The 24,837-nt window shown below is 31.5% G+C and overlaps 1 protein-coding gene and 1 long non-coding RNA gene across 15 annotated transcripts in view; one reads left to right on the top strand and one right to left on the bottom strand.

Annotated features, from left to right (window-relative positions):
- The first annotated feature begins 264 nt into the window (after positions 1–264).
- LOC148630202 (uncharacterized) lies at positions 265–8,599 on the top strand. 12 transcript variants are annotated; one of them, XR_015918933.1, is made up of 3 exons: positions 265–533; positions 2,760–2,818; positions 7,900–8,599. It is a non-coding gene; the product is annotated as an uncharacterized LOC148630202 (long non-coding RNA). The 12 variants fall into 12 exon arrangements; XR_015918943.1 differs by lacking the exon at positions 7,900–8,599 and adding an exon at positions 5,183–5,262; XR_015918936.1 differs by lacking the exon at positions 265–533 and adding an exon at positions 1,724–1,822.
- Positions 3,120–24,837, bottom strand: part of LOC148630201 (uridine-cytidine kinase-like 1) — a 22,449-nt gene continuing 731 nt past the window's right edge. Inside the window, exons 2-15 of one of the 3 annotated variants that reach the window (XM_088562869.1) lie at positions 22,454–22,722; positions 19,131–19,237; positions 18,066–18,236; positions 17,248–17,319; positions 15,771–15,960; positions 14,393–14,454; positions 13,807–13,925; positions 13,499–13,592; positions 12,873–12,935; positions 12,018–12,032; positions 9,628–9,750; positions 8,561–8,726; positions 7,283–7,381; positions 3,120–5,570 (exon numbers count right to left, since the gene is read on the bottom strand). In XM_088562869.1, coding sequence (XP_088418995.1) covers positions 5,464–5,570; positions 7,283–7,381; positions 8,561–8,726; positions 9,628–9,750; positions 12,018–12,032; positions 12,873–12,935; positions 13,499–13,592; positions 13,807–13,925; positions 14,393–14,454; positions 15,771–15,960; positions 17,248–17,319; positions 18,066–18,236; positions 19,131–19,237; positions 22,454–22,722 — 1,657 coding nt within the window. In that variant the 3' untranslated portion in view covers positions 3,120–5,463. Of the gene's footprint in view, positions 5,571–7,282; positions 7,382–8,560; positions 8,727–9,627; positions 9,751–12,017; positions 12,033–12,872; positions 12,936–13,498; positions 13,593–13,806; positions 13,926–14,392; positions 14,455–15,770; positions 15,961–17,247; positions 17,320–18,065; positions 18,237–18,520; positions 18,714–19,130; positions 19,238–22,453; positions 22,723–24,837 lie in introns of those variants that run through there. The other 2 variants (XM_088562872.1, XM_088562870.1) reach the window with 2 other exon arrangements.

Genomic DNA, 24,837 nt, shown 5'->3' with positions numbered 1-24,837 from the left:
ATTTATTTAAGTAAAATAAACATGAGTATAAAATAAAAATTGATTAAATAAGAGGATTAATTCATTAAAAGAAAACCCGTACAATAATAGATATAATGAGCAGAATGATTATCACCAATTATAATTTATGTCTTTGATTAACATTAACAAATAATTAATGAATTGTTATAAACTAATGAGGAAACACCAATTATATTAATAAAACAATACAGAAAATTTATTGAAAAATAAATATCCAAGCTGTGGACCCAAGCTGATATTTAGATGAAAGAGGGAGGGAAGATGAGAAAATTGCTGTTACTACACAAGCTGCTTGAGTAATGCTTTGAAGTTCGGTCAAAACAACATAAAAAGGAGCCCAACATGCTAATCCCTTTTCTTATTCACCGATATTATTGTAGTGTCCACAACAAAACTGTATGGTACAAAGCAACAGTCATGCAGAGAGGCAACAATTTTATCACTGGTTCAACTGGTCATGTCCATCCCAACGATCCAGGCATCACAAAAAGAAGGCAAAGATTAAATCTGAGGTACTTCTTATAAGCATTGACAAGATAAGGTTCATCAAACTGATAGAGTAAATGTACACATTTTATTGCCAGATAGCATAAAAGAAAAGTTTGACTTTTAATGTGTTTGCTTAAATAATTAATTTAAATATATACTGAGTGGAAACAGTCGTTAATCAATTGTTAAGATATGAATTGATTCCAATGTTTTGTTCATTTATGTTTTTACGTATTGTATTTTTCACATATAATTGTTATACATTATTGTATATATGTTTCTCTTTAACTATGTAATATGTAGTTTATGAGAATAAAGTTCATCACCATGTTTTTTTTTTTGTTTTGTAATTGTTGTATTCACTTTATGATGATTAAAATACAAGAAAATTTGAATGTTCTTACTTAAATTACTAGTATATTACTTTGGTCACTAAAACATTGGTTATGCTGTAATTAAATATCATACAATTGATTAAATGCACCGAAAACCGTGTATCTGAAATCAGTTTCACCTAATTACAACCGAAAGATACAGAGCCCTCTAAGTATGTGCAAAGGGTATATTATTTTTCTCCGCACATCATTCTTTACAAAGATTTGCCGTTTGTATATCATCGATTCCGTATAACACAAAACACTTTTTTACTCTAATAAAACCCCAAAAGATGACAATCATAAATGTATTACATAATGAAAACAATTAAATGTCAATTTACCCATGATATATCAATTGAATACATATTGAAAACCATGGCCGAAACGTTCTATGGCCGAGATGACTAGAAAGCAACCAATAACAGGTTCTACAAATATTCTAAAAATTTTGAGGCTCCAAGTGGGGTCATTTCAAAATTTTTTTATCCTTCTAACTCAACATTAATATGAGATAAGACCATGCCTTGAAAATATTTTAATATTTTGTGTAATTTATTTTATTTGAGCTTTTTCAAAAGTTAAATTTAAGCAAATAAAATAGCCAAGCAATTTTCAAAAGTGACATAAAATCCAGACTTTCATTAGTGATGAATTAACTAAAATAAAATTAACCCCACAGTTCAAGAAAATTAAAACATTGATTCGCTCATAGGGTCTTTAACCAGAAACTAGCACCACATACAACTATACACATAGTGTATTATAAGTCCCTGCCAACACACCACATTCAAAAGCAGTTTTAGGCATGACATGGGTTGTCTTTATTGTATGACTTATAATGTACCGAAAGGCAGTACATGTATTAATATACTAGTAATTACCCATCTTGGGAAGAATTGGGATTGATATTACATACAATGAGGGCATTACTTTTTGTAGGTTTAAACTGGTCTGGAGCTGGAATGACAGTTTTTTGTTTGTGCAGTTGTGTAACATATAATCAGTTTCTTTATGTTTTAACAAGGGACTCAGACCCCTTTGAATTGATTTTTAGGCATGTTTAATTGTGTAATATTTTTTCCACAGTGGTCAGATTTTAAAAGGGGGAAGGTTGTGATCACACCCAAGTATTTTGACCCCACTACATTTTTTGCACCTGTCCCATTTCAGGAATTTCTGGCCTCTGTCTTGTTTCATTTTCACTTTCAGTTTATTTTTGGTGCAGGAGTATACAGAGGCAACTGTTTGGCCGCATCTGTGTGTAATGCTGTTTCGGGGGCCAGCTGGTGTAAGAGTTTCCTTTTCATTCATTATGGACCCATCAGCAGATGGGGTTGTTGTCTCTGATATATTCACCATATCCATTCTCCTTATATCCAAACCAACTGCTGTAAAAGGTGAAAAAATGGGGGCAATTTTTAATTTAATGCATTAATTAGTTTTGATATTTTCACACCTTAAGATTAGTATTATTAAGTGTTTTTTATGTATGCATTTCAAACAAAGTGTACAAAATATTATTTCAACATTTTGTGCAAAATAGGTACAAACAAGTGGAGGTTCTAATGCAAACCATTACTTGAGACAAACACAAGCTTTATTTATCTTATGTATGATTTTATTACTTGTTATATGTATGTGCATAATTTGTGTCTTGTTTTTGTGTGTATATCTTATGCCATTGTTAGTTTACAAGTTACATTTTAAGTAGATATGGAATGAATTGTTTTATGATATGTGGAACTGTTGTCAGATTTACAAGGTAGGCTATGTATTACTATATTTCAAATTTTTCACATTGAAAAACATTTTCTTAAAATGTGTACCTGAACAACTGTTTCAACTGTTTAAAGGTATAATTTGAATTTGTAGATGTTGTAGATGTTGTTGAGAAAGAGTACAGGTTGAGGGAATATTTAATTAAAGTGTAGGTGAGTATGAATAGTTTACAAGCTGTATTTTTTATCAGTTGTATTGTAATTTAATACAGAATGCAAGTTGTATTTTCATGTCATACAATTTGCATCATGTACAACATTGTATATGAAATTGCAACTTGTACATAACAAAAAGATTTATAAATATCCTATTACCTTTCAAATAACCCGAACTTATTTTACAGAAAGCCCCACCTTAAATATAGAAGGGCAAATTGTGAAACAACAAGAATGCACAATTTTGTTTTAAATAATCTTTGCATTAAGATGGCATATTAAAATTTGTAACTACATGTAGTATTTAATCCAATTTATTTTTGCAACAATTTGCTTCAATAGAAACAAATACATATCGAATGGAACAAATCCATTAAAAACAGCAATAAAGTTTACTCAAAACTTTTAAAATCATTCCAAATACTCAGATAGTATATAGTTACAAAATTGTGTGTAAACACTCATTCAAAATACTTCCATACCAAAGACAAATAAATGTAGTCAAAAGTAAAACATGTAACATAAATGCGCAAAAAAATACAAAAAGAAAAAAGGAAGTACAATTAATAGCAAAAGCCTTCAGAATTTGACTAGACCAATAAAACTGTTCAATAACAGTGTATGCCGGTATGTTTAAAAAAAAAAAAAGTAAGCATTTTTTACCTTTGCAATTTATACAACAACAATTATGATATAGCTTTTAAAAAAAACTACAGATGCTTCAATATGCTGAGATGAAAAGAACATAAATATATCTAGACAAAGTGATGCCCTGCACATCTCATAATGTTTGGTTGTCAAAATTCATTTATGAGATTGTTGTGTCTGAGAGCAGTCTTCACAACAAACTTTCCAGTTCACAGGCCCGAAATACATTTTTCAGAATTTTTATAGAGTGACTGTTGACCTGTAGTAGTTAATTTGTCAGGCCTACCTTCATTTTGACAAGCCTTGGGGCTTGGACTTCTGCTTAATAGTGAAGACTGTGAGAGACACATTTGATATCCCCGCATGTATTTTCAATTTATACTTACAAGCTTTAATTCTTTGGAATGGTGCACAATTTTATGATCAGACAAAATGACAAAGTCTACCTATCCATGAAAATGTCAAATATTCATAGAAATCAACACCCTGATAACATGCACATCTAATCCATATATAATCATTCTGAAAATCATCAACTTCCTAACCTAAATACTGTAAGAGGAGTTATCCAGAATAGACATGTACCCTATTCACTCAAAATTGTGACAATATGACTAAGTCCAACTATCCATGAAGATGTCAAATATTGAAAGAAATCAAAACCCCGATAACATGCACATCTTCAATCCATATATAATTATTCTGAAAAGTATTAACTTCCTAACCTAAATACTGTAGGAGGTGTTATCCGAAACAGACATGTACCCTTTTGGCTCAAAATGGTGACAAAATTACTAAGTCCAACTTTTCATAATGATGTCAAATATTGATAGAAATGAAAACTCTGATAATATGCACATCTTCAACCCATATATAATTATTCTGCTAAGCATCAACTTTGTACCCTAAATACTGTAGGAGGAGTTAAGCAGAATAACAATATATCCTGAAAGGGACGGATGGACAGACAGAATTACGGACGAACATATAGAAACAAAATGCCCTCCGACTGAACAACTGAACATTGCGGGGGCATTAAAAGATACTCATACATGAGAAATAAGGCAGTACAAAATAAATGGTAATTGATAAATACATATATATAAACTTTGTTCAAAGAAAGTTTTGTAATTCAACTGAGGTATACATGACACTTAATCAGGCAAGGGAAAATATTGTAATTGAGGTATTTTTTTCTGATTTTTTTCACAAGAACACATTTTTACTCTTATTAGCATAATAAATACAGACTTCAAACTTTTATGGTGTGCATACACCAAAATATTCTCTATTTCAGGCCCCACAACCCAAAACAAACCAAGCAATAAAACTAACCATAAAAACATTACTTTTTATCATATAGAAAGTAACTATGAAGTAGTCATACTGATCCCTCCTACACAAATAAAAGCATAGCAATCGTAATACATGTATAAAAAATGGAACAAACAAAAAATAATTCAAAACATTTGAACACATTAGTAACATCACATTATCTTTTTGTCTGAACACCAGTTACAAAACTGATTACGGAATGAGTATGGTCATGAGAGAAAAAATTATCAGGATCTCCACATTTTGATTATTAGAATATTACTTGATGTACAAAGATATTGTGGTAAGAATTTCCTGTTGGATTCATTTAAAAAAAACAACAAACAAAATAAAAATATAAACATTTTTTTCAAATGTAATAAAAAGTCCTAATTTCAGATCTCACTCTAATCTTAAACAACCATTAAAACAGTTTCAACTTTGGAGGAGTGATATTCTTGAGACTTTAGAAGAAAGATAATAAATGATTAAAATATCAGACTATTCTATCAGTATGTATTTTTGTTCCATGCTTTGCTCTTCAAGAAATAAAAACTGTATTATATAATCATTACATCTGATTTCTCATATAACCGGAGCAATATATCTCTCAGACTTTTGTGAAAAAATTAATGTCCACCAATAAGGTTGTTAGGTAACCAGAATTAAGGCAGTGAGATTCATTCTTCTTCATCTGTGCTGCAAACTCCTGGTTCTGACAGAAACCGTTTTACATCTTTCTCTGTTTGTTCGAAGTCAGTTCCAAAATATCTATCACCGAAATTCCCTGAAATATAACCAAACATACATGCCAAGCAAAAACTCAAATGAAAATACAATAACTATTGTCTCTACATCTAAAGGTTATATATATAATGTTTTCTAACACTGCTTAGTTTAATGATTTTATTTTACTGTCTTTTTTTACTAAATGCATGTATAATATTAATCATGATCTTCGTGATACATTACTTTCAAGATCAATGCTAATACATACACACATATTGATGTCATGCTATGTATTATTTGAGGGGAATTTGTTCACTCACCAAAACTAGTTCGTTATTTGTTCATTACATCTTTTGAATCTTATCTCAGTTGTTTAATAAATTAAACTTCAAGACTTTTTGGGTGGTTTAAAAACATACCTGATAATCTTTAACTGGATTTAAGCTAGGTCTTAACAAGCATCTGTTTGAAATTTAGGCATTGGGCAGGCAATCTTATTATAAACATGTTGTTTTTATACACTACACTCCGCCCTTACACGGCAGGAAATATTTTGGTGGTTGTGCTGTCAATTTAGTTTTGTTGCACTGTAAATGGGATATTGTCCTTTGACTAACAGTTTTGTGTAATTTCTTCAACTTTGGTATAGGGCCAACAAAAGCTTGCCAATTACTGTGGTTTCATTATTATTTGTGGGAAATTTATTTTCTTGATTTTCGTGAGTGGAGTGTAACCACAAAATCAAGAATTCAACAAACTATAATCTCCACGGATAAAACACTCAGACTGACAGACTTTGGATAAATCTTGGTATCATTTATGTGTTATAAGAGAATAAGCCATATCAAGCTGTCAACATCATGTCAACCCTTAATTGTTGAATTAAACAGCAATTGATTTGTTTATAAGCCTCAAGGCTACCTTAGTTTGTGTACATAAATACGCCATTATATTCAAGATTTTATTTCTCTCAGACAGTACAGGACTGCAACAAGAGGCAGACATTACAATATATACAAGTGATGGCAATCTGGCCTTAATATAAATAATATACATGCACATACAATATTGAATGGTAAATAAATGCATGATTTGAAAGTACACATGGCATACTGATAGAGAGTCAAGTTTGTTATTCTTGACTGCTAACAATTGTTGTAAAAGTGTCTTTTGATAAATTCTGGGTTTTACCATTTTTGTTCAACATCAACCTAGCAACTCCAACTGAATATTTGTTCAAACGATTTTTGACTTACTGGAACTTTAAATATACCCAAATACAGGAAAATGAAAACGGAAGTGAGAATTTCCCAACAAATGTGTCATATATGTTACTTTGATCTTTTAATAAAATTCCTTTTGTCTCAATTGTCAGTGCTATGAAACACATTACCAGAAAAAATAAATGCCTATAAAATGTTTGTTTTTAATATCTAGCAAAAATGTTTGGCTTTGGTAATAATTTTACCAGAAGAGCAAAGAAATATTAAATTTAAAACAAACAAATCGACCCACAAAACATGAATTCAAGTACCCAAACAAATGTCTTTTTTCATCTACCTACTAAACTGATATCCACAAAATTAAATAAAACCACAGAAGTCGAAGTCATGCCCATGAATTCTTCCAATTTTACATATATACTGGGTAATTCTTTTAATATTGAATCTATCAAAAACTATACTATTACTTTTTTAATACAGATATTCTGAATAAATCATTTCAGATAAATATCTTCAGATTGTATCTGTAAACAATCTTTAAACTTACCAATTCCTGGTAAAATATGGAACTTATCATTCACTTCTTTGTCGACAGCAGTTGTGACTATCTTAACCTTGGGGAAGGCATAGGCAACTGTTTGTACACCTACAAAAAATAAATGATCACAATATTTTAAGATTCAAATAAAGAATTTCAGCATCTCTAACAACTCCATGTAAAAAAATATTTGAGGAACATATAGAGATGAGTGCATGTTGTATTTGAACTATTAAATAGTTAAAAATATAGCCATAGCTAATATCAATTATATTACATGATCTTAAGATTAATGAAACACCAACTTTAAATAGCACATTTTCAAATTATAGAAGCGAATATATCAAAGGGTTCCAACTCGAAAATTCAAGTAAAATGAGAAATGATATTTGTTATTGTTTTTAGACTTGTTTTATTTGTTCAAGAAAGCATTTTAATTTTATTAAAATCAAATACAGAGTCAATGATTTAGCTAGTTATGACTGAAGTAATTCATGATCTTATGTAAGGGGAGAAGCAGTTCAATTGTCATATGATTATATAACAGAGGATGGCGCTGGAGTTCCATTACACAACCCTTCTCATATATTTTAGATTTTAAAACTGTATGTCTTCATATATTGTAGTTTGTCTACCAGAGAAAAGGAAGATTACCCAAAGTGGATCTTACTTTATGAGGGGAACAAAACTTGGTGGTATATATCTGGAAGTATTTTTTTACAATAAATTGTCAGAGAAGAAGAAAGTTTTTCTACATGAACGGTAGACCTTATGATAAAATGTAGACACAGCAAATGGGCAAAAAAGACATTATAATGATACCAACTAGTGTATACCATTTTTTCATATTAGTTGGGTTTAAGTTTTGAAATAATAAATACATGGGCAAGTGAGGTCATTAATACAATTAATGAGTCCACAAGTGAGGTCATTAATACAATTAATGAGTCCACAAGTTGATGAAGATCAATTCTGACATAATGATCTTTTAAGCATGCTCTTTATTCAGAGCTGAGTCCTCAAATAGTGTTTACATTTGGCTACGTAAAACTGCAGTGTTTTCCTTATAACTAGTAATGTGACTTGAACATATATACAAATTCTAATGGTTTTCCCTACCTTTTCATCTATTTGCAAGCTGGAAAATGTGACTTATTCCATATGTTCTAATATGACCTATCCCCTTGTCTCCTTGTACAAAGGAAGTGCCCCCATCTCTTTACAGTGCAGAGCAGAGGCAAGTTGTATCCCTCATTATTTGGTTGACATAATATCAATACAACAAACCTGATTCAGCCATCAACAAAGAGGACAATGTAATGTTTTCTTCTGGAACATCATGATCTAAAAGGACACGAATGGCCATCATGGCAGCAGCACCTGTTGCTACCGTAGCATCCATCAGCATCACCTGACTTTCTTTTATGTCCTTTGGTAATCTTAAGTAATGAAGCTTTGAAAATATGAAATATTGAAATCTTCAATTAAAATTCTGAAAACTCCAGTGTTGACAAAAAAAAAACAAAACAAAACAGTTTTTATGAAATATATCACACGTCACAGATTAGTGCAATAAAGATTTGTAATCACTTGCATTCAATTTACTTGTAATTTACACAAGCACAACAAAATTACTGGTATTAAACACGCTCAATGATCAATAACCTCTGGCTCTCCTGTGTCAAAGTTTGTATGAGTATTTTATTTTGTATTATTGTTCAAACCTCTGGCTCTCCTATGTCAAAGTTTGTCTGTATGAGTATTTTATTTTGTATTATTGTTCAAACCTCTGGCTCTCCTGTGTCAAAGTTTGTCTGTATGAGTATTTTATTTTGTATTATTGTTCAAACCTCTGCCCCTCCAGTGTCAAAGTTTGTCTGTATGAATATTTTATTTTGTATTATTGTTCAAACCTCTGGCTCTCCAGTGTCAAAGTTTGTCTGTACGAGTATTTTATTTTGTATCATTGTTCAAACCTCTGGCTCTCCTGTGTCAAAGTTTGTCTGTACGAGTATTTTATTTTGTATTATTGTTCAAACCTCTGGCTCTCCAGTGTCAAAGTTTGTCTGTATGAGTATTTTATTTTGTATTATTGTTCAAACCTCTGGCTCTCCGGTGTCAAAGTTTGTCTGTATGAGTATTTTATTTTGTATTATTGTTCAAACCTCTGGCTCTCCGGTGTCAAAGTTTGTCTGTACGAGTATTTTATTTTGTATTATTGTTCAAACCTCTGGCTCTCCAGTGTCAAAGTTTGTCTGTATGAGTATTTTATTTTGTATTATTGTTCAAACCTCTGGCTCTCCTGTGTCAAAGTTTGTCTGTATGAGTATTTTATTTTGTATTATTGTTCAAACCTCTGGCTCTCCAGTGTCAAAGTTTGTCTGTATGAGTATTTTTCCCAGTCTAACATCTTTACAAACTTCACACAAAGCTTGTTCCATTGTCTCACCAGCTCTCAGGATAGACACACCACAGATCTAGAAAATAAACAGGTCACAATTCATCACCACTATGTAGTTCAGTAAGATAGAAATTCACATGTATGACCTATAAATACCAAAATATTCACTTCAAAACAAAAGCTTCCTTTTTTTCTACCTGCAAGTTTTTTTTCAAACTTTGTAACCAATAGCCCTATATGAACAAAATATTTAAAATGAATAAGCCCCAAAAAATTGATGAAATATAAATGAATGAAAATATATTTCATTTTGACAAAATGAAAGAAATATTCTAGTAAATATACAATGATATATTACAATGAATCCTACTGTCTATAAAGCAAAGCCACATGGAAGGATTAAACACCATTAACATTTATTTTGTGGATTGCTAAGTGCTAAGTGAGTAAAACAAAAAGCACACAGCAGCTTCAATCATTCAATTGATCACTAAGTCTCCCCTGTTGCAACAACCCTACTACTGATAAGTTCTTCATTCAGATCTGACAATAATTCAACAGATCTCCGTATTATTGAAACTGATAGACTGAACTATATAGTGGGACAAAGTTAAACTCAAGATTTGGCCACAATCATTTTACCTAGCCATAAAAGACAAGGAAGGAGTTTTGCAATTTCATCAACTGTTCAAATAAAACCAAGGAAGATACAGCGAAAATATAGCACATGTATTTAAACTTAATTTTTAGGCTTTTTAAGTATTATACACCTGAAAATATATGCTGTGAAGTTCTCAATACACATGTATACTGGTACTTTTTATATATATGTGTTTGCCCAATTTCACAGTGCTGATTATATGCTAGAATACAAAAAGTTTCTAAAATAAGTGGTGTATAAAAAATAATTTTGAATTATACAAAATAAACATGATAAACATTTTAAGAAAGCCTGACTATGATAACCATGCAAGAAAATGTTGTTTTTGAATGAAAACAGGAATAAAAACTTGAATTGATAGTACGAAAAAAGCAGTTAAAAACATATAAGGGATTCTTGTGTTTTGTGTAGAGGAGAGTAGAAGATATACAACGGACATCAATCAATACTAGATGCTAAGTTACATAATGATTTCAATGCTGCATTTTTATTTACTTTTGATGTTAATCAGTTTAAGCCTAAAATACAAGTGATTACTTAGTTGCAGTATATTTTATTAGGAAAACAAAGAAAACCAATTTGAAATTTTTTATATATCAAATATTACAGAATTCATTTTAATGATAATGTGACCAAGCTATTAAGTTTGTTAACCCTTGGCTGACATACTAAAGAGAAACAGGGAGTTGCAGCTTGTAATGGACAGCTCATTATTGTTCAATCTTAAACCCAAATGAAGCTTATAATGTGTCAAAATTTTGTAAACAAAGTATTATCTAACACTGCTAATAACTAATCTGTTCAACTGAAAGAAAAGTGATAAAACAGCATCAATAGTTCACAGATGGATTATATGCTCATGTACCTCTATTATACACTTTTAACTATCTGTAAAACAATACCAAGCTTTGTTAAGTGTTCAACAAAAGAAATCCTATTATTGGTTAAATAGATTTGGTTATTTCAAGTTGAACCTCTTATGCACAGAAATATGCAGATTAATTTTGTCAGAGAAGCAGCAAGATAATTCACCCTGTAAACCATTGATAGCTGTTAATCAGTATATTTCTGATAAAAACACACAAATTTATAGATACAAACATTGATGTACCTGGTGCAATGACTGCAATGCAAACTGGAACATCATAAAACTGGCAGAGCACAAACCCTTGCCTCACAACACAACATGCAAAAAAAATCTTACATACGTGTTGTGAAACAAGTTCTCATTAGCAACCAAAATAACTAGATCACATCTAAAACTTTGTTCAATACAATTCTGTTTATATCAATGCTATAAAAACAAATGCAAACTTTATACAGAGGTTTCCATGGAAATATTTTGAGAAATTTGGATGAAAATAGTAATTTCTAGTCTAACACAGAGATACAATAATCACACGTCAAAGTTAGTCCTTTTGGTATACAAGAAAATAAAATGATGATATGGGCTATTAAAAAGAACTTTAAAAGAAAAAAAAATTATTTATAGATATTAAACATTTATAATAACTATTTTAATTTATTTAGAATATAGCTCTGTGAACAATGTTTTAGAATAGATTATATACAGAAACAAGAGTGGTTGGAAACCTCCGTAGAAAATCCTAACTGTTGTAAAAGGTAGTTAAAGGAGAGAACAAAGCACGGTTAAAGGAAAATCATCTTACACATATGCTTACCCTAGGGCTAGAATTCTGACAGAAAGAAACACATGCAAAACTTTATCATTTCGTCTTTTCATTGATAATTATTCTTTCTCAAATTCAAATGAATGACAGGGAATATGAAATCTTACATTAATCATCTGGTTATTTCTAAAGATACATTACACATAAATACAAATGTACAAGCAATGAATGTAAAATATTCCTATTATTCATGGTGGTTAGAATAAAAAAATTAAATATGCATTGATTTTCCAATCTCTTTTTATATCATCCTCACCCCAAGATAACCAATTTTAAGAATTATACTTCATTAATTGGAAAAAAAAAAACTCCAACCTTACCACATATATCGTAATGATGAATTTAATATATTTTGTCATTGGGACAGCCAAAAGCTGGAAAATCTCTGACTATATAACAGTGTTTCTATTGTTTGTCATTGGGACGGCCAAAAGCTGGAAAATCTCTGACTATATAACAGTGTTTCTATTGTTTTCCTTTAGTGTTGTTACTGTTTAAAATGTTTTATACATAAAGATTAGGACAGTCTGATTTTCATTACACTTTCACACTGCATAAATTGAATAGAAAATAAGCCCTTGATTATAACAAGTTCTGATGAAATATATAATAATGATAACAAAACAGATTTCTAACATACACAAGGGAGATAATTCTATGAACTTTTACCATTACCAAAAAAATAGACCTGGACAAATTCCTTAGTCATGATAATTAAATTGTATTCTCGAGAAAGCAAGAAATTATTATTCCAACACTTTCTGCAATATGATTGATTGCCTTAGAATTTGCCCAGAACCAGACAATAAAAAAAAATCATTTATTTATCAAAGGGAGGTAACTTACTTTATCGGCATCTAATCTCCTCCCTTGATATTTGGTTCCTTGTGGTGTATCAATGGTGACAGTCTGATAGAGAAAATAAATTAAAAAGTAAAAAAATCAAGAATTTTAAAAGTTTAAATATATCTAATAGAAGTTAAACTTTAAAAAAAAAGAAACATTTTATATACAAGATAGGTAAATGATTTTTATTACTATTTATCAACACATACGTAGACTTGTTTTTTTATACTTGTTACATTTTTGACCATATATATTTTCAAATATTTATACATGTACTTACTTAAAATGGTAGTAGTGCTATACACAGGCAAATAGTTTTCATGTGAAGTTCATGTTAATCAAGCTTCATGTGAAATTCACATGAACTTCACATGAAATTAACGTGATTTTCATATGAAATTCACTTAACACGACTTTCATGTTATCAATTCAAGTAAATTTCATGTGAAGACTCGATTCACCTGAATTTAACATGAAGTTTATTTGCTCAATTCAGGTGAAAATCATGTGAAATTCATGTGAAAATCATGTGAAATAATTTTTCCTGTGCACTGGAAGCTTACTACAATTATTTATCTATCAGTACTGGAGTATCTTTACGTATGTGTACCTGAACAATTTCTCACCTTAAATGGTAGAAGTGATATAGCATACTCAAACAACAACCTCATCAACCTCTTAGCATAAAATATAAACTCATCTCTAGCTGTCTCTTTATTTCTATAAAAAAAAGAACCCTATTCAATGATTTAACAAATCATAGTCTACGAAAAGATTTTATTCCATAGCAATAAAATTACTATCAGATGTTGTACTTTGTAGCAGATGCTCATTTTTAGTAGCATTTATTGATGCACAATCCATTATATTATTTATAAACCATCTTGGTTGAATCTATAAAAAGTGATCTCAACTTGAGTATTAGGTACATTACCTGACAAATGTATGGAGACCTTGGATCTGTGGTGTTTGTTCTAACACATATAATGTATCAGGCTTTTCACATCCATTATCAGCTGAGTGGGCAAGCATTGACCTCAACTTAAAGCCTCTCTAAAAAACAAAATATGCTTCCATGAAATACCAAACCTATCTCTGTCCTCTACAGTATACTAATGTACAGATGTGATGCAAATCTCTGTCCAATAACTTGTTTGCCACGTTTTTTCTCACCTGCTTCACTACTTTTGAAAGCAAGTCTAGAATTCACTTAACTTTGTCAGTCCATCAAAGTTAGGGGTATTAACTTTGTGTAATCTGTACCTCAATAGACATTAATCCATTACTATTCAAACTTAACAGTGCTTATATACATGTTGTGTACCTGGTATTATGGACAAACTAGACATACATTTGACACAGATCCATACAAGACATGTATATTTTTGTGTGTTCATTGTGTTGTTTTTTTAATAGTTAATTAAATTTTACATTTAAATAACATTGACAGCTATAAAACTTTCAAAGTCATCTGTACATGACTGTGAAGCTTAATATACAATTCTTATAGAACTGATTACCTTCTGTAATTGTGCATGTACATGCAACACAACCAAGTGTATAGCTACTAAATTTTCTCCACCTGAAAACACATAGAAAAAGAAATAATAATAGATTTTTTTCCATCAAATTTACATGAAAATATTAAACCAGTTCTATTTGTTACAGTTTTTGATACATGTTACCTGTCTTCACAAAGTACATCTGATATAAAATGGACAAAACAATTATATAATAGTAACAAATTAACTGAGATGGACCAGAGTAAACAAAAGTATGTCTGAATAGTTTTGTCTTAGGTTTAGGAATAAAAAGAGCATTGTTTATGGCATTTCTAGAATGGTATGGATTTAAATCAGAATTTTTTTTTATTTTATCAGCTAAATAAGATGGAGCTAACCCATTTAAACATTTCAAGATCAATAGGCACTTGTGATATATAATTCTGTTCTCAACATATATAGTCAAACTGGTGTCCATGTGAAGCAAGTCATATTCTTTTTGACAGCTTGCTCACAGTTTTGTAAAGTAGACTAAGCAGGCCATTTCACAAAGCATAAAATTAGCATTTTTAATAGTTTTTTGAGAATCTACAATATTTGGTTTTCAAACTTCAGCAGTTGTTTGTGTCAGTCTTTTACATGCTCAGATCAAGAATAAACTTAAATAAACAACTTTTTTGTAGTTATTTAAAGATAAATATTGGAATTTGTGTTATTTGTGTCACATACTCTGTGATTCACAAAATATCTGAACGAGTAAACGAGTGCTTTCGTTACTACTGAAAGATCTGCAGGAAAATGATGGATTTGTCAATCTTATCCTTAATTAAATCAAGTAATAAATGTATGGAAATTCGCTGAGTCACTTCAATTAACTTGTATACGCAAGGGTGCTGCATGTGTACCATTAATTTAATTAATTAAAAAATCAACTAATCAGTTACAGGTAAATCACAGTCACAGGTGGCTGCACATCGGCCAATATTGATGCACACCTGTACATAAATTTCCAATAAACAATCAGTAAACAGGTAGACAGGATGTTCACACACCAATAAAACCATGTAGACTGTAATTTATAAGGGTTGACAATTTTTTAAGTCCGATATTGGAAAATGGTCAGTCATTTGCAAAATTTGTCGGTCAATGACCTGCATTTTTTACTGTTTCCGGACTCTTGGTGCTGAATAACAAACAAACATGATAAGTCATTGGCACATCCTCATTAGTTGCATTTGTCAAACAAAATTGAATAATTGAATAACTTTAGTGATTATCCCTGCAAACTACTGAAATACACTCGAATCGTAATAAAGATTTTATCAAATATGTTAACAGAATGATATGATGGTTTAGGGATGGATGATTATATGAAACACAACTTAATAGGGACTACCTCTAGGTATAATTATGTCAGCCAAAGACATGGTTGGAGATATCCAGTGGTCCATTGCTGGTTTAACAAAGTTATTATATTGTTTTAGAACGCCTTCCAACTCTCGACCTCTCTCTGCAATGTCACGCTTCAGTCGTCTGGCAAGTCTAACATCAGAATCTGTATCTACAAATATCTTCATATCCATCAGCTGAAAAAAATTCAACAAATTGTAACTTCATAGAAACAAAAATACACTCAATGCTGTAAAGTACATACCAACACAGTTAAAAATTTGCATTTCATGAAAGAAAAAAACCATGTATGTACGTACTGAACAGTTGGGGTAAGTATGGATGCACCATTCAAACTTAACAGCTTTTAAATTTGATTACAATTAGACATTTGACACAGGATAAAAATTTGACCAGAACCAAAGTTGTCACTTCTTGGCCCTTATTCCTAATTGCTTCCGGTCAAAGCCTACAAATTCAATCCCAAACTTCCTGTGGGGATATGGTACCTCAGGGTACAATGTAAGTCACCCATTCCTTTTCACACAATTTAACCATCAGAAATCAGAAAAAAGACTTCTTTCTTGCAAGGAGTAAAAATTAAGAAATACAAGCTGGTAGCCCAAAACATATTTTTGTTTAATATTTTCTCTGTGTTCAACCCAATTAACACAAAAGTTTGGTAGGTAAGTTCAAAATCTAGTAGCCATGGGCTACTGGGCAACTGCTGATTATTATCCCTGCTTCCCCCTTTTTGGCCCCTTATTCTTACCTGGCTCATGTCAGAGTCCCAGTCTTCCTTTTGTGGTATGGTACCTTGTAGTAAAATTGATATGAAATCCTTTTGATTGAAGTTTTTATACAGACATAAGGAAAATGCACGTTTTGGCACATAATATCTAATAGTTCAAGTCTTTGCCCCCAAAATCAATCCTTGTCTTCCTTTGGTCGAATGGCACCTTGTAATATAGTTTCAAAGAGTGCATTTACTTGTAGTCAAATATTTGTCTGAAAATCAGGAAAATGCATGTTTCTGCCCTGGTACCCCTTTTTGGCCCCTAATTCCTGAAAAGTTCATACTAGTCTTTACTCCCAAATCAATCCAAGTCTGACCACTGTTGTATAGAGTATTGTGGATCAATATAACAAATATTCCTATGCTTTTACTGGAGTTATATAGTTAAATTTCTATGGTCCATAATTCTGAAATGGTGGAGGCCATAACCCCCAAAATCGATACCAACTTTCCTTTTGTGGTTTGGAACCTGGTCATAAAATTTTATGAAGATCAACCAACTAACATTCAAATCATCGCAGGAAAACCAAGTGTCCATGGACAACAACAGTGCCATACCAATATATGTGGTCATATAAAAATACATGTATATGAATTTATTTGAACTGATAATGTCTCCTTATCTGCTAATTAGATGACAGATTTGCATCCTAATACTCAACATAGCAACTTCAGTGTCAATACTTACATCTACTAAGTCTTTGTTCACAAAACTCATAATTCCCTCAAATATGATCACATTAGCACCATATATTGTTTTCTGAAAAAGAGTATAAATGTAAATTCAGAAGACAAGGCATGCAGTTAAAATACTTTCTTGTCACTCACAGTAAAAGTCACAAAATTTCCTTAATGACATCAGTTCAATTCAAATTAATTGCTAGTTTTGATCAGAAAAACTTGGGATGGTCCCCCCTCAATAAATTATCATATAAAAAAGAAAACAAATAATTGGTTATGATTGAATTTTAATGACTTTATCAATCAATGAAACCTACAACTGTTTACAATTCACTACAGCTACAACCTATCTATCTCTTACTATCATTAAAAGAAGCAGCAATTGCCAGTTATATTAGTCCTTATATGACAATGATTACGATTGTGTAGGGATAGATCCCATATCTTGTCACATTAGAAGTTAACCAACAGAGCACCGAGATGGTGATTATGTTCTAATAGTTTGATTATCTCTGCTGTGAGAGATGAAGTTATAGAAAGGTTTTTATAGAGGTGGTGATTATTTACTCACAGTCTGGTTATCTCTGCTGTGAGTGATGGTTATAGATATGTACTTACTGAGGTAGTGATTATTTACTCAGTTTGATTATCTCTGCTGTGAGTGATGAAGTTATAGATAGGTACTTACAGAGGTGGTGATTACTTACTCAGTTTGATTATCTCTGCTGTGAGTGATAGTTATAGATATGTACTTACAGATGTGGTGATTATTTACTCACAGTTTGATTATCTGAGTACTTACTGAGGTGTTGATTATGTACTCACAGTTTGATTATCTCTGCTGTGAGTGATGAAATTATAGACAGGAACTTCTACACTTTTTCCATCTTTCAGTCTGCGTAAAGTGGCTATCAGGAGATCAAAGTCAAAGGCATCTGGGTGGTCAAAGTTATATTCATTGTTTGATGCAATTTCATGTTGTTCTTCATTTAAAACCTGAAAAACATGCAACTTAGTTCATATAAAATTGCTCAAAAGTTTTCTGCTTCTGGCCAAGTGTCAGAAAAATGTTCAGTCGATATTACTTCCTTTTGTATCAACAGAATTAAAGATGATTGTCATACCGTCCATAAAATTTACAAATATCACAATTAATTAAGTTGAAATTTAATAAATTTGCCCTTTTGACAAGAATGTATGATGCTTTATACAAGTGTGTGTCCAATTAAAATTTTTAAGTACTTGTGTAAAAAAAGTCATACTATCACGAAGCTACCTACAGAATTTGCATGAACCTTGTCTCTGACCAATCTGATTAAAACACGCTGAGTGTAAGGCAGCACATCATAACAGCTGAGCGTAAGGCAGCAAATCATAACAGCTGATTTCAATCAGATAAGTCTCTGACCTTATCCTTGTGTTCTGATTCACCAATAAAATGTAGCATCTCTATCTAACTCAGTCTTTAATGGTCTTTATAGAAATATGGTTAATAATACAGGTAATTACTTTTTTCAATAAATCTTTTCTTTTTGTGTTTAGGAATACAGACAATTGTTGTGTTATGCTGGCTATATTTTAGTCTATTATCTGGTAACTAAATACTGACTTACTTTAAAAAGTAATCAAAGGTAAGCAAACTGACCCCATTTTACATCTAAATATTGACTCCATGCTAAGCAAACTGACCCCATCATAATCTTAATACTGACCCAATACTAAGTAAGCTGACCCATTTTACATCTTGACGCTATTGCTTAGCAAACAGAGCCCATTATAATCTAAATATTTAACCAATGCCAAGTAAGATGACCAATTATACATCTAAATAAGACTCCACACTAAGCAAGCTGACCCATGGTATATGTATATCTAAAGACATTGACTTACTTTATAGAAGGAGTCCATGCTTAGCAAGCTGACCCATGGTACATCTAAAGCTTCTATGATTTTACGGGCAACAGTTGTCTTACCAGAAGCACTACCACCACACACACCTGTAAAACAATAATGTTTTTATGTACTTTTTAGTAACTGTTTTTCTTTAGAGAAAAAATAACGCACTGCGGACTGGCTGATTATTTTTAGCATTAAACACAGATCTTTAATGCTATTGCAATAATGCATTACTTTGAGTACTTCAGTGAATTTTGCTGCCTAAAGGTAAATGTGTTTAGTACTATTTGTTCCATTCTAAGAAAAAAATCTTAACCCCTCCTCCTTAATCAAACAGTTAACAATGTTCCCATATTTTCTATAGATAACAACTGTGCAAACTTTCCTAAAGCCAGACATATATTGAAGAGTATTTAAAGATAAATTTAATTCAATGTTTGTAAATACATGTGTGTGTACAAGTCAACAATTAACAATACTCAGTAGAGCTTTTAAACAGACTGTGAAATTTACAATTTTTGGCCAATATGAGCTTCTGGAATGGTTGCCAGGCTTGTGGGAGAGGAAAGCTGATATTTGGTGAAACCTCCACGCTAGAGTAGGTGCCTTAAAACCTGGACAGCTCAAACTTACAGTGGTGTCCACTTTGTGTTCAATGCCTTAGCCATTGACATCCATGGTTTAAAGTACTTTCACAGTATTTAACTTGGTATACACTAGTTATAAGGCGATAAGATCTAAATAATTTATACAATGTAATCAATTTATATAAAATTAAAGAACCTTACTGAGCGTGCTCACATACTCCACACGTCCCAATGTTGGATACTCAAGTAAATTTGTTCATAACAGAAATACATGTAGAAGGACCCCATAAAAAAAAGGAATAAGATTGTTTTTTGTAGGCTTCAGACCTTTATCTTCTAACTAAAATCTGTTACTCAGAATGGTAGTTTCAAACTCCAGACTGTGATTTCTTTGAGTTTTAGTTAATCCAAAGTAAATATCATCGTAGCAGAACAAAACGTACACTTTACCTATAACTTATCATGGTGAACTTCTATACCAAAAATCAAGTCATAATCTACAAGCATTCAGAAAAAAGCCGAAAAACAGTTATTTCTCTGAATTTATTTAAGTTCAAGGCCTGTAATTTCGGTAAAAAACATTGGAGTGGAACCAACAACAAACTTGTCCTGTAATTTATAATAGTGAATTTAAATACTAAAAATTATGTCAATATCTGCAAGCGTTTGGAAAAAAGTCCAGAAAACTAAAGATGGACTGATGGACAGACTGACGGGTCAAAAACATTATAACCTTCGCAACTTTGCTGCATGGGGTATAATAAGATATTCAGTATTGATTAAAGTACTAACCATTTCATCACAGCAAAGGGAGGGAAGCATTTTTTTAGAAAAAAAAATATTCCAAATATGAGCCAAAAAATGTTTACTCAGTCAAGGACAGTAAAATATTAAGATTCAATATTTCCCCATTACTAAACACAGGACAAATTAAATTATTTTTGCATTTCTGAACAAACATTTTTTGCATTCAACAAAATATCCCAGCCCACCTCCCTCAAGAAGAAAATGGTCCATGCCTTACAAATACACAATTGTAAACATATCTAAAATTGATTAAAAATTTTTCTACAAATCCTCACATGTTACTAATGTATTTATAGACAGTGTTTTGATAGACAAGTATTACTGGCAGTCATAAATAATTTACCAGAGAAGAAGGCCTGTGCCCAAGCTACTGTTCTTGTTGTTGAATGTCAACTGTCAATCAAAGTACCAATAATATGTGTGTTGGCAAATAAAGAGCTTTGCAGAGCCCAGCATGATACAACCACAACATATTATAATACAGAAATTTTTTTCAAAATTGCACCAAAAATTTCAAAATAATTTAAAAATCAGATCAAACATTAACACACTATCGTCAGGAAATCAGAGAAAAAAAACTTGTTTCTGGCCCCTTTGTGGCCCCTTATTCTTACTTGGCTCAAGTCGCAATCCCAAAAATCAATCCCAGCTTTCTGTTTGTGGAATGGCACCTTGTAATATGATTGCAAAAAGATTCATTCACTTATAGTCATTGGCTATTGTCTGTACATCAGGAAAATGCATGTTTCTGACACCCTTTTTGGCCACTTTATTTCTTAAGTCTTTACCCCAAAAATCAATCAAAGTCTACCATTGTGGTATAGAATATTGTGAAACAATAAAATAGACATTCCTATGCTTTTGTTCGAGTTATATAGTTGAATTCCATGAAATGCTTATTTCATGCCTCTTATTCTAATTCTAAAACGGTTAAGACAATAATCCAAAATCAATACCATCCTTTCTTTTATGATTGGAAACCTTGTTATAAAATTTTATAAAGATCAACCAATTAATAATTATACTCAAATTATCACAGGAAAACCAACAGTTTATGGACGAGTACATGGATGATGATGACAATGACGACAACCAGTGGCGTAGCTAGAGTTAATCAATGTGTACACCTATTTTACAGGGAGTGGTCTCGGGGCCACTTAAGGCCCTGAACCCCCACAGAAGCTCCTGGAATTTAGGAAATGTAGACAGTGTTTGTAATTAAAAAAAATACCCCAAAAAGCAAGGAATGATCGCAGTTATGATCTTTAAAAAAATTTACAATTTTGATGATTCTTGTATATTTGCCAGAGGGATTATTGTCTTATTATTTCTGTTGTGTCATTTTCTGGTATCCTTTCATTATTATTAGCAAGATAAGTTGAAATTCATTAAATATTGAAATGTTTAAATTTGTGTATTGTATATAAGTACAAGTACAAGTATAAACTACTGGTATCAAAATATGCAAATGAAAAAAACACATCATGCAGATATCAGTCAACCTCCTTACTGGTTTCAGAAGAGTTTACAGTTCTAGTCAGTCTAATAAATGAAGGCCATCTTCCTGCTTTTGCATGATGCAATACTGTCAATTGCTTTCTCTACATTTATAGGAACTTCCTTGTGAATGTGTTAATGATTTTTTTTGTTGATGGATCTGCTAAAAACTGGTTGCCAAATGACAGCAAGTAATAACTAATGAATAGCAGTAATGCTATGCTTTAAGAGCCTACACACTGATACACAGAAAACTGATGATTTAAATATTTTTTCTATACAAATTTGCTGTTAAACTTATAGTAGTGCTCCCTACACAGTGCCACTTTTTTCAAAAGTTGTTGGGAACATTACTTATAGCCACTATTTAAAATTAACCCTTTAAATTAATGGAAGAATACTTATAAGTATTTGCTACTATCTTACCAATAACAAAAGGTTCCTTTAGAGATCCATGAGAATCATACCATGGTGGTCTTCCTGATGTATACAATGTTCGTATACCAGATTGATATACACGTTGAGATTTAGAAGAGGTGGATCGGGACATCAGCATTTTTTTGGCAAGACCAGTTTTTGTAGGAGATTTTGGAGCTTTAACAGGAGATTTGGGTCCTCGTAAGGCAGGAGAATCTGGAATGTTGATTGTAAGGGGTGCCATTTCATCATGGTCTACTTCTTCACCACTTCCACTACTGAAAAAACAGTAAAACACATGTACACTGTAGTTTCTTCTTGGGATTAATTTCTTAAGAAAAGTGCTTTGTGCTTTGTTTGTTATATGTGACAACCCAAGGAACTCAAGAGGAGTGTTTCATTGATTTTGTGGATTTGAAGGATGTGAACATTGGACACATTTAAAGTACTGTTGCAATGATAAAGTTCTCAAAAGATCTGATAAGTTCTACTGCCCATGTTATGGTTTACCATGCAAGATTATCTTAAAGAATAATTTGACACTGATATCAAATAAGCTGTTGCTGTTTTTTGTTGACTTTGTTGTTCCAGTAGGAGTTAGTGTTTTTAACAGATCTATTTTAAGTTGAAGTTTTTTAGGCCATTATCATGTAAATTTGAAATTTATTTGCTGGAAATTCTGAATGGAAATAAGTGCCTTCTGATTTGATAATTCTATGAAATATATTCTGTGCCACCAGCCACAATGATTAAAATTCAATCTCAGATTTCTTTTCTTTAAAGTTTAAAGAAAAAATTTCACTGTAATAAAATAGAATTATTTTACACATGATTAAATTAAATTTAATATATACTGTTAATATATCCAGTGCAACCTATTCTGGTGCAGTTACTAATTCAGATTTTTTTGGTAAAAAAAATAACAAGGGCCTGTCCACCTGGATCATACATCATTAAGGTCAGGTCATGGGTTGTTTACTTACATACATGTATTCAAATCAGCTCAACATTCCATATATAGGTTAATGGTATAATAGTCCTTTTATAAGAATACTATTGAGATTTACTGTCACCCTTAAAACTGATGTATCCATTCAAAATTAAATTAAATTTTAAAAATTGATCTGTAATCTACACTACCGTCAACCAAAATTTTAATTTCTCCACTCTTCACAGTGGAGTCACTCATGTCCTACACTATGACTCCAACAAAGTAAAAAAATGCTGTGGAGAGTGTGACTCCACTCAAAATATCTCTGCTGTGGAGAGTGGAGAAATTAAATTTAGTGTTGACAGTAGTGTACATGTACACTAAAATAAACAGAACTGATTAACTTGCTATATAGGATGCATTCCTTATCGAAGTCAGATGATAATGATATGTATGCATGACCAAAATTTCACCTTTGCACCAGAACCAGGTTAAACAAAAACAATACTGGTGGCCGATGACCCTTGTCATTCATCCATTCCTTAAGTAGGAAAGCATTTACAATCATAATAATGTTTTCAAAATTGAATAGAAGAATCCAGGTTACATGTATAGGAACATAGCTGGTCATTTTCGCCAATGACGAAGGACTTTTCAGAATGACGAAAATAATCAAGTCTCATATCGTCACCTGAAATCTTTGAAAGTACAAAAAACATTATAAGCTGTAAGCTTAACATTGGTTCAAGCAGTGAAAGTGATAATTTAATTACCCCAACCTAATTACAATTCTCAACAGGTGTCAAAATTTTGTGTAAACAATCTCCTAATTCGCCAATTACACTAATCAGGCACCACACATGGAGTAAATGTCAATCTCTGACCACTCAAGCGTGAAAGTTCAAATGCCAGTAACAATTGCTGCTTTGAAAATTCCTTTACTTCTCATTAACTTTGTGTCAAAATGACATAAAAAGTAATTTATCATTTATTTTTGTACATCAAACTTGAGTGTAAACCAAATGTGGGTAATTCTGTCACTACCCTGGTGTCACTACATTTTGTAGTTGCATGTCTGCAATATTTACATGTATGATCTTGAATATATCATTTATGCTATCAATGAATTCCTCAGGGACCAATACTAAATATAACTGAAAAATAATGACATAAATTTGTCATTAACTCGGTCTCAAAAGCACAGTTGAAAATTGTGCTAAAAATAGAATCTCGTGAAGCAAAAATAGGGAGATACCTATTTGAAAATATTTTCATCTGTCCGATGTAACACTGGTGCATATTATGGCAGTTCTATATTAAACTGTGCTAGATGTATTTTTGTGTTTCTACAAAGGGTGGTAATGCAGAAAACAGCATTTTTTATATGACATACATATACATATAAAACTATGCCATGGGCATGGATGTACACTTGTATGTCCCCGATTAATGTATAAGAGTG

This window comes from Perna viridis, chromosome 1 (genome assembly GCF_037379345.1).
Source record: "Perna viridis isolate PV_CMFRI_1.1 ecotype Kerala chromosome 1, ASM3737934v1, whole genome shotgun sequence".
Lineage (NCBI taxonomy): Eukaryota > Metazoa > Mollusca > Bivalvia > Mytilida > Mytilidae > Perna > Perna viridis.
The sequence above is the reverse complement of the archived record's forward strand: the minus strand, read 5'-3'. Positions and strand labels throughout refer to the sequence as shown.